Genomic DNA, 19,327 nt, shown 5'->3' on the forward strand with positions numbered 1-19,327 from the left:
ACTCCCTGAACAAAGACAAATGGATAATTTTGGGAGGTGGATGTTACATGGCAGTTTCCTGGACTGTCATAATTTTAAGGTTCTCCTATTTCATTTGAGCTGTTTTCAAGTTCATGGCTGTGGGCAATACTAATGAAAGTAATTTCAGGTTCTCATTAGTCTGCATCTTTCTGGATAATTAGGCAGTACATTCAGTGCAGTGATCATGTAAGCATGTGCCCTGTGTATTGCAGTGCTTTTCCATGCCTGTTCTCTGGAGGCGACTCTTGCTCCACTTGCTAAAAAGCAGCAAAAGTTCCTATTTCATTGGTTCTGCTCTTCACACTTGTCACCTCCTGAGTGATGACAGAGATGTGTCTGTGATCTCATGACAGCCATGAGTGTACAGTCTCTCTCATGAGCAGTGGGCCTGCTCACGTACAGGGAGTTTGGGAAAAGGTTCTGCGTTTGCATCCCTGCCTGAAGGACACCAGGCTGGGTCCAGGATGTGCTTTTTAGGCACGATGCTTTGTCCTTAGGAAGGACAGCTTGGAGGAAAAGTGACATGGCTGAGGCTCTTTGGAAGCAGGAGAAGACTGATGCTGGGTGTTGAGTTGGGCTCTGGTGGAGGAAGCTGACAAGAAGAGCAGCAGCGTGGCACGGCCCAAGTACCAGTCAGAACACTGTGCTGCCCACACACTGGACCAGAGTTTCATGAGCTCCTGTCTGAGAGCCAGGGGGTGGCAAGGGAGGGAAGGATGGGCTGTCTGCTGCTGACAGCAGGAGGGTGGATGGGAATGATGCTGCCTGCAGCTTTCCAACCTGCTGTTCCAGAGCCAAATGATGGGAAGGGATTGCACAGGTAGATACCATCAGAAAAAGGAAGCAGTGCATGACCAGAGGTATTTGCATGCTGAATTAATACTTTTCCAGAGCTGGTGAGCATGCCACTTTGGCTGGAAGAGGGAGCTGTGAAGGACTGGGTGTGAGGAGCCATGCAATCATTATTTCCAGGTACATGTAAAATAGAAAGCTCCTTGTGTATTACAGCAGCCTCTCTTGGCTCTGCAGTGGCTTCCTTGACTATCTCATTGTGCCAAACTCTTCTTGTGACAGTGGCTACTAGTTTCTGAAAAAGAGATCTGTAAGTTGCTCTTGTGCAGTTGTCATCCACAGGTGAGAGCCTGGTTATATTTTTGTAAAATGAGTGGATAAGTGGCTGGCACCTGTCAGGGCCATTGAGGCCCCTTTGGCTCTGCATTTTGGCCATGAATCCTGTCAGAAGGAGAGTGTGTCCATTCCCTGCCCTTTGTGTGGTGTGGAGAAGCAGTTCTGTTCCAGGCAGTGGGGTCTGTGAGGTGTCTGCTCCTCCAAACTCACAGCCAGCACAGGAATGGGATTGCTTCTGCTTCTCTTTGGGGTTGTGCAGCTGTTCTCCAGCAGAATTGGGCTAACTGAGAGAAGAACCAAGAGTCTTGGATATTTTGGAGAAAAAAAGCCTTGGGACAGTGAACACCTTAAAGTAAAAGTAAGACTGGTAAAATCTCAATTAGGAGAAAACTGCCCCTGGCTGTGTAAGGACAGGGACGCTCAGGAGCAGAGACCCTGAGGCACCGAAGGTCAGGTGAGAATTGCAGCTTCCTGTGGGGCTGCAGAGCTTGTGGGGTACTGTGGGGAATTCAGGGGTAGGTGGAACACACACACATGCAAAACCCAACACAAACCCAAACAAAAACAAATACTCCAAATGGTGTATATTGAGTCCTCCTAAGGGACCAGTCAAGTCAGCTGGGAGACACAGTTCTTAAAATAACTGAATGAAATCCACATCCCACTTAACCTAATGGTATTACTTAAATAAATTTGATGATCCAAGGGATTTTTTCTGGCATCTAAGAGTTGTGGTGTATTATTTTGCCTGTTATCTCTTGTCTTCCACTCTCCCGGTATGGAGCACTGGTAACATGCATTCTTGGCATAGTTTTATGGCTTCTGAAAAAATTCTCAATCCTCTGTGCAATTAATAGATTTGAACTGCGCTTTGATATTAGGGAATCAGGTGAGATTTGGGACATTCTTCTTGCATCTGTGTATGACAGGTTTTTCTCTGTTCCTCTGAGATCAGTGATTCGGTGCTTTTTCCCCTTGTAATGATATATAGGTAGGTCACTGTGCTTAGAATTTTTCTTTAGAGAGCTGGGAGAGACAGTGTAGAAAAGATGGCTAGTGGAAAGACTAGAGAATAACAAATGGAAAACTTAGTTCTGATTAAAATAATAGCTTGGCAGGGAATGTAATTGAAAAATCATCTTAAATTCTGCAGTTTCATAATCACTAAGCTGAAAGCAGTGAGATCTGGAAAACAGCATGCAGATATTCTGATTAACAGCATTAACAGCACCACCACCAACAATAACATCAACAAACCAAACATAAAAATCCCCCACAAACCAGACCTCAAAGAAAATGTATCCTGAAAGGCCAATCTAGATAAAGAAGTGCACAATTTCTGTAAGCTTACAGTAGAAATGTGTGTGTGCATTTATAGTGCAGTCATAAATAATGTGTGTATACAGTCCAGAGAGGCTGTGCAATCTCCACCCATGGAAATACTAAAAATCAGAGTGGACACTGTCCTGGGCAAGCCTGATCCAGCTGACCCTGCTCCGGCAGGACTTGGGCCAGGGGATCTCAAGAGGCTGCTGCCAGCCTGATATTCTGGGGTTTGTCTTTCCATTAAGGTTTTAAAAGCCCATGGAACATCCATTGCAAATATTCTATGAAATAATCTTTGCTAAGAACACGCAGCATATTGTAATTAATGTATATTTGTCTTTATGCTTTGGTTTTTTTGGTAGTGCTCTGTTTTTTGGAGGAGTTTATTTTTGGGGTTTTGTTTGGTTTTTTAACATGTCAGTAGAGAAAAGCAGAAGTCCCTTTGTCTCCCTGTAAGTATCTGAATGCATCCTGTCTGTTCGAGAGGAGAGCGCAAACCGAGTAGGTACTGATTTCCCACTGAGTCTGTCTTTGTCACTGGTACTGCCAGTTCCCACAATCCTAGCATTCCCAGGCCATCAGTCAGTGTCTACAAGGAACAATTTTCAAATATTAAAGCATGTGAAAAGACACACAAGCCAAAACTCAGAGATCTCTAGGGACTGTGACCTCTTAAATGGAATATATTCTGACATTTTCACAGGCTACATGAAAGAATTCCAGCAGGGTCATTCCATTTGGTAAACTTCTAAACAAACATTCCATCATTTTAGTTTGATTTATAGATCTTATTTTTTTTAATTATCTGCTTATTGTGAAGAGATTAACACAGGAGACATGACCTGTGACTGACTCAATTCAAGGCATCTGGTATATGTGAAATCCTGTTTGAGGGCTGGCATTTGAGTGATTACAGGAGATACAGAAAGCATGTTTTCCTTTAAAGAGATCACTTGATCAAACTGTCTTATTCTGACCTTTTTTCTTGAAATTCCTTGTGCATAACTAAATGCATAGCTAGAAAAGAATGTTGAGTTAATTTTAAATTCCATTGTATAATTGTTTTAATTTGTTAGAACTAAGTCCTGACTGCAGATGTGGTCGCTGAAGTGTCAGTTTGTGACAGAGCCACTACGAGAAGGTGACAGGGAGCAAACAGAACTGGTGATTGGTGTGCAGCACTTACTGTAGGCAACTTGTGCAAATCAGAGGTAGCACAGTGGATGACTAAATATTGTCCTCTACAGGATATATATATGCAGTTAAATGTAGATCTGTGTAGTTAAACATATACAAAAATGCACATTTTAATGTACTCTATATACACATTTTAAAAATATTTATTAATGTAGATGTGTATATGGGTAAGACCAAATGGAAGGTGGTTTTCATTTAAGCAGTGAACACTGCCAACATATGTCCTCCCTTAAAAGGAATTTGTGTGGGTTTTAGTGGGAGTAGAAGAACATGCAGACTTATAAATTTGACATCACTGTAAGTGGTTGGTATTTTTCTGGGAAGGGTGACTGAGGTAGATGGTGACCATTATTTGTGTTGTTTGGGTCTTTATTGCCACAATGGTGGAGAATTTAGGCAGAACAGAGCTGCCCCAAAACAATTCCCCTTAATTAATAATTTGAAGTAATGTTCTTAATGTTTATAGAAGTAATAGAATAAGTTATAATAGGGGTTATGTAAACTGATGCTTTAGTTTGTGTAGTCAGAGCACTATTTTCCTGTGTGAAGAAACTATTACACCATGATCAAGAACTCGATTATCCTAACAGAATATAAAGCACCAAGATATTCATCAAGGTGTATGTAAAGCCAAGGTGAAATAGATATTTGAGTAATTAGGCTTCTTTCCCACTTGAAAATGTTATTATGGTAGTGAAAGAGTTTAAACACCCAAGGGCATTTGGTTTGGTTTTGTTTTTCTTTTTGATGGGATTGCAAAGGAATGAGTTCCATATGATGTGAAAGTTGGAATGTACTGTTAAAGCAATTGTTGCTTAGTTACTGGGTGTTTAATGAGGCTGTGAAGCAGCTCCCAGTCAGTGATGTCACTCAGCACATCACTGATGCTGCACCCAGATACGGGTTTGTTGTGAGGGGCAGACAGGCAGGCACTGGGAAGGTACCTGGGGCTGCATTGCTTCCTCCTGTACTTGGGAATTTTAGTTTCTATCTACTGACACTTGCACCTTTTAAATAACACTTGTGCTGTAGGCTGAAGGTTGGCAGAACACGTGGAGTCTGTGCTGCAGAAGAATGGAAGGAACAAGTGCTGATGACCTTAGATGTAAAGCAAATGTTTGTGAAAAACTTGTGCAATACATTGCTCTTAAATGAGATTCTGGCTTATGAAACTGACAGAAATGTTCCATTCTGAGGCCTTTTTTCTTCATTTCACCCACTCTTATGCAGTATATTCAACTGTAATTGAAATTCAAATGAGAGGTACTTCTGCCCTCTGAAAATATTGCAAATTCTAACATTTCATTTTCACTGAAACCAAGAGCTTGTTGTGTGTCTTTTACTTCAGCTTCTGGTTTGGATACACTGATGCAGTTTGTAACAGAGTTCAAACCTGTAACTGAAAAATACAAGATGCAGGACTCCAGATTTTCTTTCAGCTGGAAGAGATACTTTGGTTTTGTTGTTTGATAGAAACCAGTCTCTCAGCCACAAGTTTTGTTTCTAGGTCATTATAGGTTTCTCTGTGAGTCTCAGTTTCATTTTGCTATTTGTAATGTTAAAAACAGCTCATTTGAAACAGGTACATGCTCAAATTGCAGAGGTTTTATGTCCAATGTTTAGTTTGGAAATGAGTAGTTCTCTCTATTACAAAACATTCTCCATTTAAATAGTCAGCAGCAGAAAGAGAAAAAGAAAAATTTTCAATTTGAAAAAGTTTTCTGCCTGTTTTTAACAATGCCATCAATTTCAAATGACAATCCAAATTCCAGGTCACTTTTAGACACTGAACACAAAATCTTTTCACACTCTGAGTGAAGTTGTAAGATCCCAAGCTCTTTCTGACCCTGATTTATATTGTGTAATTCATGGGTTGTTCTATTCACTGTATTACTGCTAAAATAAAGAGTAGTCAAAGAAAAAACAAGTTGCTGCTGTTGTTTCACTAATACTTACAATAGAGGATTTTTTGTGGTAGGCCAGAATGGGTGACTTGAGTGGGAAGGTGCTGAGTTCCCACCTGTAAAGTCACAATTTTAGAAATCATGGTCCTTTAAAACCAACAACAAAAGTAACTGAAATACAAAGCAGTTTTATCTGTCAAAACAATCTTCAAGGCAGATACTGCCCAAACACCAGCAGTGTGTTCAGTGTGTGTGTGGTGGTAGTGGTTCATGACAGAAATTCTGCCATTTCATAAGAGCTTAAAAAATTACCATCAAATTTGAAAGTGCATGAGTAAATCTGAGGAGTCATTGTGGTGCTTTAGCAGTCACAGGTAAGAACATATGTGAGCCATTCTAGAGGAGTTCCAAATTCATTTCATTTGGCAGGGAAGGAGGAGTCCCTAACTGGCAGTGGGTGAGCACTGGGGGCAGCACTGCCTGGGTTCACATGGACCTGCTCAGGGAGCACCTGGGTACCGGTAGGGAGCAGGGGGGTTTGGTACAGGAAGGTGCTAACAGTGGTTCTGTTCCTTCTGGTGCAGCTCTCAGGAGTGCTGACCAAGCCCATCATAGGAACAGGCACTTTGCCCGGGTTGCAGTGCTGTGGAGCTGGGAATTGTGAGATGCCTCCAGGTGCCTGTGAGCCTGTGAAGCTGTCCCAGAGTTTTAGACTTTTCCAACAGACACATTGAGATGATGATTAGTTTTTCTTTGAAGGCTTATCACTAAAAATATAAGAACTATATTGTTGCACACTCAAATAACCAGTAAAACCAAGTTATCAATTGAGCTTGGATTAAGGTATATTCAAGACTGCTGGGAAAACAAAAGGTTGTTGGAATAGGAATATTTTTTCATTATGTGGGAGAGGAATGTTATTCTTCATGCAGGGATTTAAGAGGAACTTATCCCTGAGCAGAATATCGAGATATTCTCCATATTCACTGTATAACTGAATCTGGAGCAGAACTATTTCCTTCTTCAAATGCATCTTTTCTTTGTCTTCATTTGTTATGTCTGCCCTCACCCAGCTATTCCATATTGTATAGCAATATTGGCAGTGGCAGTATTTGGTTACATGAAAAATGCACAGCATCATTTTGACCTTTCATCTCTCCTAGTCTGTACAAGAATTTCCTCATTCTTATTTTTCATAAAATCTGTAATTCCCACTTTTCATACTAAGGATTTTGGATGTTACTGTTGAGATTTTGATCAGACTTCTTAAAGGTCTTCTAAAATTTTCATCTCTGTTTTAAGCTTGTATTGAACTAAGAGGTGAAATTGAAGCAGAATATGAGGTATAACTTCAAGTAGCTGAAGCAAAAGCACATTGATCTGCTGTGGGGGAAAGGGGGAGGAGAGTTGGACAGCACCAACTCCTAGCTAAGATCAACTTTCTGAACAAGAGAAATGCTCCTGCAGGCTTGAACTGCACCCACCCAGCTGCTGTTACTGTGCTCAGCTTTCACCTGAGCACTGGGTACTCTCAGTTTATATCAGGCACTGTAAAGGGATAGGAATGGATAGAACTTCCTTCAGAAATATGGTGTTGGAAGAATGTCTTTCTCTGGCACCTTTAATTACACACGTCCTCATTAGGGCATGGAATTTTTTTAAATTTCAAAATACTGTTTTTTGAATCAATGGGAAATCAGAGTGTGTGAAGTGCACTGTACCCTTTTCATAAAACAATTTGTGCTGTTATATATTGTTATACTGTTAGAATATAATTAATCAATCCAAACAATTAACTTCTCTCTTGGTACAAGAAAAATGTGGAGTTATAATCTGTTATGTCAGTAAGTGTGTAATACTCTGTTTATTGACTGTGTCAGAGTTTAATGAGTGTTTAAGTAGTATGTGTTTGTATTCTGCTTGTCTGTTTTATTTTCTGAATGTGTGGAGTTTCTCAACAGTAGTTTTGTTTCTTATGCACAGTAAGTGTTCAGCTGCAGGCAAGTGTTCAGCTGAGGAAGTTAATTTGATTTATAAAGGAGCTTTTCCACAGTATTTTTTCCTTGTGTTCAGTAAAAATCACTGCAAAAGCAAATGTATTGGAATAGTCTGTAACTTGTCTTTAAGCAGATAATTTAAGCTGATAATTTTTATACAAATGATGTGCAGACAACTGATTTTTAGGCTGGGAGAGTGGCCTCAAATCACTCATGCTGCAAAGAGTTTTTTGCCTGTATTGTCAGCTCCTTACATGTCAAGAGGTGGCTAAAGCCTGGTGAGCTCACTCCTCCTTGGAGTGTGCAGTTCTGAGCAGATCTAGGTCTCCTTCTCCCAGCAGAGGCAAACAGGGAGAGGCTTCCAAATCGTGCTGGCTGGGCCAGGCAGCTCCACAGCCCGTGGTGTCACTTGCCCTGGCAGTGCACTGCCAAGGTGAACACTCAGTGCTCAGTGGCTGCCTTGTAGAAAGATCCAAAGAGGAAAAGATGGGGTTTTTTTCTAGTTTCCATTTCTAAAAATTCTGTATCTCATTGTATATAGATATTTTCAAATCTGATTCTATGGAAGTGAAACATTTTATCTGAATGGAGATATCCTTTATAATTTCAGGTTGAAGGATTTAAAATACAAAGTAGAGGTGCGGAAAATGTGTGCAATGATAGCATTTTTAGGCCAAAGGGAAGGGAAAATACACCTGCCAGAATTCCTAGCTGACATGTAGAGACTCTTAAACATTATGTATAGTTTCTTTTTTCTAAGTACAGGAAATTAAATGCAGACTCGTCTGCTGTTCCCTTATGGCCAATGCCAGGTAATTAGAGGGGATCCATTTCCCTGAAATCTTCCAGGTTGACACTGAAGTTGATGACTCATGTAAGATAAATGGGATATGCTGCAGAGAATGGCAGATCAGAAGCTGTGGGAGGAAATACTCCTGAAACTGTTGGGAATAATGAGATGTGTAACTAATGCAAAAAGGAAAATAATAAAATACTCGGGGCTTAGATTTTTACAACAAGGAACAGAGGCTCTCATACTCTGCAGGAAGGCATGGAAATAATCACTGGTTTTCCCAGTTACCTCTGCTAGGTACATGTCTCTGGAACCAGTCCTGGGGTTGATGGGTGGGAAGGTTCCTTAACATAACTGTAACATTTTCAAATCCCGCTGTGCAGCTTTGTTTACGGGTGAAACTTAATGAGTAATGAATGTGCCGGTCAGGCAAAGATGAAATATTTCTGCTGCCTGCAGCAGTGTTCTGAGGAGTGGGGGCAGGGAAAAGGAAGGGGGGAAAGGGAGCGGGACCTCAGCAGTAGTTTGTCTTAGGTATCAGCGAATGCTCTCCAGCAACTGCTGGATTTATTTTTAACCGCTTGACTCATTCTTTGTCAGATGATTGACCACCGAGCTGCACATTGAACACCAATGTGCAGAGGAAGCGAGCGTAACTCCAGGCATAGGAGGAGTGTCTGCCTGGGAGGAGAGGCGGGCTTTGGGAGTTCGGCTTCACATGCTCGGTGCCGCGCTGAGAGCGGGCTGCGGGCTCGGAGCGGCCACAGCCAACTGAGCCGAGCCGGGGTAACTGAGACGAGCCGTGCCGTGGTGGGCTGAGCCGGGCTGGGCTGAGCCGAGCCGAGCCGAGCCGGGGCAGCGCCATGGGCGGCGCGGCGGTGCCCGGGCTGCTGCTGCCGTAGGAGCCCGCGGCCGGCCCCGTGCCGAGCGCGCTGCACCGCTGCCCACCGCGGCCTGCGATTTTTTCGGTGCTGGATGTTGCTATTTTAAAGGATTCCCACCATGATCGATAGCTCCAAGAAACAGCAGCAGGGCTTTTCCGAGATCTTACCTGCAGGAGATCTTAAGCCACTGAAGGAGAAGGAATGCCTTGAGGGGAGCAGCCAGAAAAGTCTCAAGGAAGGTCAGTCACTTGCTGCTTGGGGGACAGAGAATGCACAAGTCCTGGGCACGTTCAGTTCACCAGCATGCCTGATTTAATGCTGTAGGTCAGAAAGAGTTTTTGTACATTAAATGAGGTATTGTTTTCCCTCTGAAAAAGAAACCCTCTAAAAGCTGAATTTATATTTTACCTGAGACTAGTATAATAATGATGATGATAATAGTTTGATAGGAATTGTAGTATGAAGAAAAATGAGCAATCAAGTAGTCTTTTCAGGGTATCACTTAGTGCTGAATTAATGAAGGACTCTGAAATTGTCCTGTAAATATTGCACAAAGCGCTTCAAAATGTCTCTATTGAAATAAATCTAATGAAATAAACATCATTAAATATAGCATGTCAAAATAAAACCCCCTGCACCTTTAGTATTAAACATATTGTTACCTCATTTTCAACAGTGCTTTTCTCAGCTCTTTTCTTTCTTTGGAATTCTTTTCTCCCCTTATACATCAAATTAGATTTGATTCTGGTTTTGAGAAGTGTGCTTTTCAAACCACATTATGTCTTTTTAAATTATTAGATTTCAGCTGGGCATTAAACTGATAAAATGCACGGGCATTAGTTTCTAAAATAGCAGTAGTCTGAGAATATTTGGAATATCGTTCAAAGCTGACAAATAGAACTATATGAGATTCATTTGAAATAATCTCTGTTAAGCTGAGGCAATAATGCTGCTGAGACAGGGGAATTGTTTTACTCCTGCGGGCAGGATTCCTCCCGCTGGCCGGCGTGAAGGAGGAGAAGGCAGAGACCTCTGGAGGGCGGGCGGCTGCCGCCCTGCCCAGAGCCGTCGGACGCGGCAGCAGTAACACACCCGGCTCTGGCAGCTCTGGGCTCAGCTCCAGCTGCTTAATCAATAGGACACAAACTGCATTTGTAGTAGACAAAACTCCTGCTTTCCTTTTACAGCACTCTGCTTTGGCTTTTCCTCCAGATACCTCTGGATTGTCTGGTGATTCAGAGATTTCTCCCTTGGTGTGGTGGCAAGAGTTCTAGATGAGATACTGCCTTTATTAGAATTTAAATGCTGGGTTTGTTTGGGGTTTTTGTCCATTTCTTTTTCTAAATTTGGATCTTAACAGTGTTTAAATTGGCAAAAAGATAGCCCATATTCAGTATTAAATTCAGTACTTGACAGGTTAGTTTTAAACGCCTATTACTTAGCTTTAATGCCCCCCATTACTTAGCCTGATCTTTGTGCAGGGTACTGGTACTGAAGGTGTGTTGGTGATCAGGAAGGTACTGAGAGGTTGGGAAGGTACTGAGAGGTTGGTGTTGCTGCCTGTGGCCGTGGCTGAGAGCAGAACAGCTCTGCCTCCCTTGTGGCAGGGAAGTCCTGCCTGGGAGACAGTGATGAAAGGAAGGGCCGGCAGTGCCTCTGCCTCGGGTGCTTTTGCCTCCCAACTCAGAGCAGCCCAGTTAAAGCCCTGCTGCTGCTGCTGAGGCTCTGGGGACAGCAGCGAGAGAAGGGGGCCAGGAGGGTCACAGGGGTGGGCAGTGATGTAGGACAGAAACAAAACCTGTCTGGGGTAAGCTACCGAGAAAGCAAGGGCAGAAAAACATGGCAAAGGCAGCAGGGTGGGTAGTGTAGGTGGGCTGATGAGTAACCACAGCAATGATTATCTTCAGGCCTCTTCAAGCATGTCAGTTCTGGAGAAAGTGGATGAAAGAATGTACATTACAGTAATGATGGTCTGTCAGAGTAGCAAAAAACCTGCAATTATGGGATACTCTGCCAGTCTAAATTCATTAATATTTGAGAGCTTAAATTATTCACTGCATACAAGAAGATATGTTTTCCATAATCACTATCTTTGCTTCCTTTTCTCTGTTTTAGTACCTGTTCTCCATTTTTACTTTCCCCAGTGAATATATCTTATTCTTTTATCTCTCCCAAGTTTGGCAATGTAATGATTAAAATAATGAACCTCTTCTTGAGAGTTTGATTGACTACAGGATCTCCTCTTCCAGCCTTTCCTCCTTCTAAAGCTTAGAAAAAGAATCTTTTTCTTTCTTGTGGTATATAGAATGAATTATTGAAAACACTCCAAATCTTCTTGATTTACATCTAGAGGGACTAAAACAGAGCTTCATGTTTCCAGTTCATTATGTTATGAAATATGTAGTTCAGACATTTTATAGATTTTTAAAAATTCAGTTGCAGTTGTTAGTTTAATCCTATTTAAATAATACTACAGGTAACAGATTTTACTTTTTTAAAAACATAAATTGTAGGATAACTTATTTTACAGAACAGTATTTCTAAATTAGCTTGTGCCATTCTGTCTCTCTTTTTTTTGCTCTCATCTTTTCTCCTCCTTTCTTCCTCCTTAAAATGATGTGGCTGGTTTTGCCACGTGAATTCTCAAATATTTCTTTCTTAGGACACAAAAATACTTAAAATATGATATATGAATTATAAAACTTGGAAAAATTAAAAATGTAATTATGTAGAGATCCAATTAAAAATGCACCTTTGTTTCATAAGCTACTTTGCACAGGTTTGGTAAATGTAAAATTCCTGAGATAGTGCAGTGTTTATTTCAGCAATGAGTACCTTAAGAGAACTGCAAGGTGCAATATTTTTTACTTAGTATTTCTTTATAAGAAAAGGGATTTTTGGTGGAAGCAAAACCAATAACACTGTCTTCAGCAAATTAATATTAAGGAGATTAGCAGTTTAGATTGCAAAGCTGAACTTTTTCTTTCCTTAGGCTATTGATACACATTATAGCATCCTGTAGCATGGGAGGGAATCCTCTTAATTATCCTACTTACTTCTTGTAAACAGCTCAGATACTGTTGTTGCATATTACCTTTTTTGTAAAAAAAGTTCTTACTTTTATCTGTCTGATCAAAATTACCTTTGTTATGAGCAAGGAACAAATATATTTTCTGTCTCTGAGGTGAACCACACAGTGCTAACTAAACAGCTTTTTCAGAAATTCCTGTACCATTGACTGCACCTCCTGCAGCATCTTGTAGCACTGTCAAGTAAGCAACCAAAACACTTGGAAAATTCAAGTGAAAAGCCTTAAATGTGCATACAGTTACTAAGGAATATTCAGTGCCATCAAACAGTGCACCTATTGGGACCTGGGAATATATCTGGACTGCAGATTGAAAGGTTTCCAACAGCACTGGAGAGAGCTGAGGAGATCTTGTTTTATACCCTGAGTTGTTTCAGTACAAAGATGGATGAGCTGTATGACCATACAGAACTCCTGAAGACACAGTATTAAATTGGTGAAACAGATCAGTCTGGTGATTAGGTGGGATTTAAAAGGAGGCTGAATTCCAGTTTGTTTGCACCATATTTTTCATATCATAATCTGAGTTTCAAAGTTACCAGTTGCCTGCAGGCTACTCTAATTTAAAAAAAAAAAACTAGCCAGGAAGGAAATTTTATTTCCACCTTGAAATACAATTTCTTTCCGGGATTTGTAATGCATTTTCAATTTACTGGTTTGTGAGGAACTGGAGACTGGCAAGTGCTGCAAACAGGATACAGGGTGCAATGAGTGGATTTCTCAGGTGTGCACTGGAATTGTCTTTGTGCTGCCTGAATAACAGATTACCAGGTGTAGTCAGGAAGGATTTCTTCCCCTCATCCCTTGCAATCAAATCCATGTTGCATGAGAATTGTTTATTCAACAGGCTTCCTGCTATTGCTGTCATGTTGAGTATTGATGATACTCTTGACCTCTTCTGTTCCCCTGCCCTGGCATGATAAAGATTCCTTGGTTTATTTGGTTTTTATAAAGAAAAAGCTCTACGTTGTGTCATCTGGTGTTTAGAGGTGTTTTTATGACCCCTTATTAGTGGTAGTCCATCAGGTATGGTTCTTGAGACACGGATAATGAGAAAAATACTGGTGAAAAAGGTGTTATTCCTTTGTTAATAAAGGAAGCACTGTAAATTCTGTGTAATGATCCTGCAGGGCTGTGCTAAACTCTACCATAAACAGTCTCTTTAATGTCATGGGATAATTGTATGTCGTAAAATTAAATCAGCACTTACTCCACAGAATTTTCTTCTTCAGTGTAGCACTTAAATTAATAATAAATATATTGTAATACCATTATAATAAACACATGCTTAACTACTCCAATAAACCAAGACTACTATGTACTAATTTGATTTGTATGTAATCTGTATACAATTAGAAGACGATGGTGGCTAACCAAGAGCTTTTAAAAAACTTGCTATGGCAGCTATAAGATTTCTTCAAGTTTTTATAGAAGGATTAGGAGTGCTGCTGCCAAGAGCCAGGGGTATTCCCATCCAGCCCTACCCTGCTTACTGCCAGCCACTATCTCCTGTTGGCATCAGGAGTCACACGCTGCCAGCCTCTCTCTCCTGTTGGCATTGGGAGTCACACACTGCCAGCCTCTCTCTCCTGTTGGCATTAGGAGCCCAAAGTCAGTGGCTATTGCTGAAGAGCATTTCTCTCATGGTGCTGCCAGGCCAGAGCACAGACCTGGCAGGAGGCACCTCTGCCAGTGTGAAAGCAGCAGAAGCAGCTGGGAGTGGAGGGAGGCACAGACCATTGGCTTTTCATTGGTAATCCTGTGTTAGATCATATTGAGTTCTGAAAGCACTCTCTGAAAGCACTGTCTGCTTTGCTGCTCTGCTGGGGGATTCTTCTTTCCTGTCACATCCACCACAACACGTGGGAGCCTCAGCCCCCAGTGCAGGGTCCTCCCTAATGCAGCAACTTCTCCATGCCTGTGATCAGCTGGACTCACCCACAGAGCATCTGCAGAGTCTGGAGCTGTCTGCAGCAGAGGTGACTCAGTACCATTGCTCACACCCCCGGCTGCAAGCAGGCAGCTCAGTGCAATCCACCTTGCTCTGCTTTGAATTATTGTGTGCTCTCCTGAGGTGGAGAATCTGCTTGGGTGTGCATTTTGTTTGCTGTGCCTAGGAATAGCATGGACAATGGAGGGGGCTTGGCTGGAAATCATCTGTCATCATTCTGTGTAATACACTCCAGATTATCACAAAGGAAGCTGTAATAGATGTAGAATTTAAACTCAAGTTTCATGAGCCCCTTCACAGTACACTTTTTGGCTAATAGTAGTATTCAAGGAAATGCAGATTATTTTTAAAAAATCAGAGGTTTGCACTAAGCAGAGTAATACTTGCAGATTTAGAAAATGTTATTATTAATATACTGAAGTTATGCAATTTTATAGAAAATGGCAATATAAGCTTTAGTTTGTTAAGACTTCTCACCCAACATGATGATTTTTCTCATTTTAAAGACATAAAAAGAATAATGAAAGGTATAGATTTTGCTTTTTACATATCCATGCACACATATATATGTATATATATATTCATCCCAGCAGACATCCCAGTAATTTGTTTGAAGGCTTGTGTATGTTCTGGCTGGTTTCTAAGCAACATGTTCCATAGCAATAGGATACAATACAGATTGTCCTATATCCTCGTCATTTAAGCCTCTCAGCTAATGATATTGTTATAGTTGGTGTGTTTGTTTGAAATGTTCAGTTTACATGCAGCTCTTTGCCATCTCGGTTTTCATTCTGTGCTTTCAGTGGATGCTGTTCCTGCTGGAGCACTCATCTGAGCATCAGCACTGGCTGCAGACAAAAGCTTTAAATCACAGTGGTGTCATTTGAGAGATCTGGACGTCCTGCAGGGCTCCCCTCCAGAATTCTGGAGAGATGATCTGAAATGGCCCTCAGTAGTCTCCTCTCATGTACTTTACATTTACACAGTACATTTCTAAGCTGAAATGGAAGTATGACCGAATAATTGTTTAAAATGAATATGCAAAAGAGCTGCTTCAACTTTTCTTAATTATTTTGGATATAGTCTTAGCAGAAAAATCACTTATACAATAATGGAAAAAAGAACGTTTAAATTATATAACAAACCAGTAAGGTTTTTTTTTGTTTTTTTTTTTTTTTTAATGAAAGCAAGATAACTAAATAAAACAAAATAGTTCCTTTTAAAAATTATATTCTGGCATACATGGAAGTTGTGAAGGCATTCACTCATGGTTAGATGATGTCTGATACTTTTTACAAGATGAATTGGTGATAAATTATTTTTGTTTTAAAACGAAGAGTGTTACGAATATGCTGTTATTATCATCTTTAGGCTGATGGGGAATGAGTACCACAATTTAAAATGCATTTTATCTTAAAATTCCATACAGCTTACTTAGAATCATTTCCAGCAAATTAAAAGTAGCTATTTTCATGGTTTTCTCACCTCTTCTTTTTTGACATGCCATATAAATGAAGTTAACATTATATTAACAAATTTCTGACTTTGGACTGGTGGAATGTGTAATACCATATGCAAACTACCATGTCCATAACCTTCCTGAATTATGTACCTCGGATATCACCTGCTCTTTCTTTTACTTACTACACAAAATATACTTTCTACTATTTTTTTTTATTTGCAGAACAAATATTAGTGGGAGAAATTAACCATTTTTTAATAGATAGAGTACAATACCTCATCATAGAGCTGAGGGAGAAATCTCAGCTCAGGAGAAAGCAAAACCTATTTCTGGAGGATTAACCTAGCATAAAGTTAGGGTGTGTAGAAAATGCAGACTTTATGATGTGAGCAGACTGGCTGTGGGGTGCAGGATGCCCAGAGAGCACTCGGTGCTGTAGGATGTGAGCAATGGGGTTTGGGGTGCAGGATGCCCACAGAGCCCTCGGTGCTCAGGTTCTGCAGCTCTGGAGCTGCTGCCCTGTGAGGCTGTGTCCCAGTTCCAGGGCAAAGGTGATGCTGGGATCACTCCCGGTGGAATTCTCTGCTCTGTGCAGTGCCACACGCTGGTGACACCCTTGCCTTAAGGGTCCTGCTGCTTCAGCCCAGGGGACACTTCTGTGTCCCCCCGCAGTGCCGGTGCCAGTGCAGCCTGTGCCCGGAGCCTCTGCCCGCTGTGCCCCAGCCTCCAGGGGGCACGGGCTGCAGAAAAGCTGTTGGCAGCTGGCAGAGAGAAATGGAGGCTTTCAGTGTCCCAGCTTTGCACTGAAAGGAAACGCCGCGGTTCCAGCACTGTCTGTTTCCATGGCAGCCAGCCTAGCAGCCTGCGCTGGAGTTTCTGCCGCTCTTGGAAATTTCCAAGGGGTTATGGAGGAATGTTGGACATTACATTTTCTCATTTCCACTTGCAGTTTGAAGTGTTTAAATAGGTAATATCTGTTGGATTTTAACTTCAGGAGAATGATGAGATTATTATATACAGAACATTAAAAAAATCTCGATGTGTTGTGTTTTTTCCTGCTGCCATTTGAAAGAACTGTGTGGTGTCTTCTGGACCCTCTGTCCACGGTGAAATGTTTGTTTCAGCTGTGTAATTGAGAAATGGCAACAACTATTTGCTGTTTCATGGTACCTTCTATAAAAAGATTAAAATTTGATCTTAAGTCAAAGATAGGCTATGTAATGAACTATGTTAGATGTGGAATTATTAGTGCTAGAACTGCTGGAGCTGTGCACAATATGTGTTCTGGTTTTCTTCAAGGCAAGAAGCAGTGGTGAAAGCTTGTCAATCAGTGTAGATAGCATTGTTCCTGCAGGACAACTATTGATTTATTTTTGGCCTCTTTACATTCCAGTGCTTGTGATTATGTAGTACTACTTTGAGACTGCTCTTCTATAGGATACACATTACAGATTCGTAACAGGCATCACTTGCTTAGCTCTGATAAAAGCTGTTTGTTGTGGGTGATTCAATAATACACTTTATTTCACTCCTTCTGCCACTCACAGCAAGTAAAACATGCCCAGAGAGCTGTTTGCTGCCTTTCCAAGGTGGACAGAACGTGCTGTGTCTCCTCAAGTGCCTGCTTGTGGCACTTCTGCTCTCACCCCCTGGCGCTTCAGCAGGAGATTGAGAGCTGCTGGTTGTGGTTATCCTCAGTCTCTGCCCTTTGGGGCACACTGTGTGTGAACCTGAGCAGGACCCCTGCGCTGAGAACAGGGCATTCCTTGGCTTTATAAAAGTTACTGCTTTACAGAAATCCACTTCCACATAACCGAGTGCATTGGTTAATGGATGAGCTCCCCTTCCTGCACCACCATCTCCATTCCCTGCTCAGGAGTGTGGATTCCCTGGTGTGCTGACACTGGAAGGAGCTGCAGAGTGGAGCACCAGCCTCTGGCACTCAGTTTTGTGCTGGCTAAACACTCTCCCTCCAGTGCAGTCACAAGACTTCTGCTGACTCTGAGAGTCAGATAACCAGATGTTCTTACTGTGAGGAGGGATTATGCTTTTTTGTTTTGTCAGTAAGTATTAAATAAGCTATTCAAGCTTTAATGATCATTTTATTGACTTAAGAAAACACATGGAAATTTTGGAATCTCTCCACCTGGTGTTCAAGTGTTAAAGTCGTGTGTTTAGTTGCAAACAAAAAAGAGTATCCTCCCTTCTCCCTCGGTCACAGCAGGAATTGGTCTCTCTCTGTGCATGGCTTTTATTCAGAAGCAGTTCACAGACAATTTTTAGAGTTGCAGTGGTGTGAAGGAGGATTCCTGCCAGATAATGTGAAGTGCAAAATATTTGTACTGTCTTTTAACAACTACATTTGCTCAGTGGTGTTAACACTGCCCTTCTTTTGCACGTTACTTTAAATAGGAGGGACAGCATTAACAACATTAGTAGTTTTTCAACACAGGTAAATATTTGTTAATGTTGTGCCTTCATTTTGGAGATCACTTATGATTTTAGATGTTATGTAGGTAACTTCCTGATTTTAAAAGTGTAAAAGTGAAAGGTTAACTATCTGGCAGCAAGCTGAATGGATTTACTCTGATAAGAACCATCTGTAAAACACAATGTTTGAGTGAACACCATTCCAAGGGCAACTTTGCTTTGTAGTACCTCCACCTCCTGTCTTTCGAGTTCTCCCTTCCCCACATTCCATGATGGTTTGTCTGTAAATGTTTCTTTAAAATAAAGGGGAGGGAGAAAAACAAAAGAAGGTAAAAAATCCAAACCTCGACCCACACTAGAACCAGAGTTAATAATATATATGCATATATAATATATATGTATGTGTATATATAATATATATGTATGTGTATATATATATGTTGTATTTGGGTAATGCTTCAGTGGTTTTTAGATTTTTTTGTGAGTTTTTGGTGGGTTTTTTGGTTTTTTTTTTAGGCTGTCTTCTTATCTCAATCCAGCTTTACTAGATATACCACTTTGTGTGTTACTGATTGTTCTAGAAATCTCTTGCTCTATGGATTTCCATATATATCATAAGTAAAGTCTGTATTAGCTTTAATTACATTAGATTTAAACCAACCTGTGTTCTGTTCGAGATAGTTTCTCACAGAAATAAATGAGCAATTCTTTGCCATAAGTGGAATTCTCATATGGCTCATCCTTGTCTCTGAAGATAATTTCATTATATTTTCTGTATTGAAAACGTGTGATTCAGTTTCCATGACTCCCATCCTCCTGTCGGGCTGGCTGTTCTTGTGAGTCCCCATTTCCTCCTGAGCTTTTCACAGACCTCACTGCTGTTCCTCCCTTCACACCACAGCAGGCTCCCCTCAGGGCAGAGACAGTGAGGGGTCACTCCTGCCTGTGCTGCCTCCTGCTCTGACACCCTGACCTGGAACCCAGGGCTGCTCTGACTGGGAGGTTTTGCAGCTCACAGACAGGTCCTTCTGCTTCATCCTTAGAAACAGCTCTGCTTTTTACTTTGTGTCACTGTAGGGGCTGAAAGTATTTTAGATCCTTGTATCTCTTTCATAGAGATATCAATATTGGCTTTTTTTCTGATGG

General features: G+C 41.2%; 1 protein-coding gene across 6 annotated transcripts in view; it reads left to right on the forward strand.

The window, feature by feature from the left end:
• The window catches only part of MRTFB (myocardin related transcription factor B), a 66,382-nt gene that overhangs the window by 18,249 nt on the left and 28,806 nt on the right, over positions 1–19,327 (forward strand). Inside the window, exon 1 of one of the 6 annotated variants that reach the window (XM_005487661.4) lies at positions 9,350–9,489. The exons of the other annotated variants lie outside the window; for them this stretch is intronic. Within the exon in view, the coding sequence (XP_005487718.2) occupies positions 9,369–9,489 (121 nt within the window). The 5' untranslated portion in view covers positions 9,350–9,368. Of the gene's footprint in view, positions 1–9,349; positions 9,490–19,327 lie in introns of those variants that run through there. 6 annotated transcript variants of the gene reach the window in all.

This window comes from Zonotrichia albicollis, chromosome 16 (assembly GCF_047830755.1).
Source record: "Zonotrichia albicollis isolate bZonAlb1 chromosome 16, bZonAlb1.hap1, whole genome shotgun sequence".
Classification (NCBI taxonomy): Eukaryota; Metazoa; Chordata; class Aves; order Passeriformes; family Passerellidae; genus Zonotrichia; species Zonotrichia albicollis.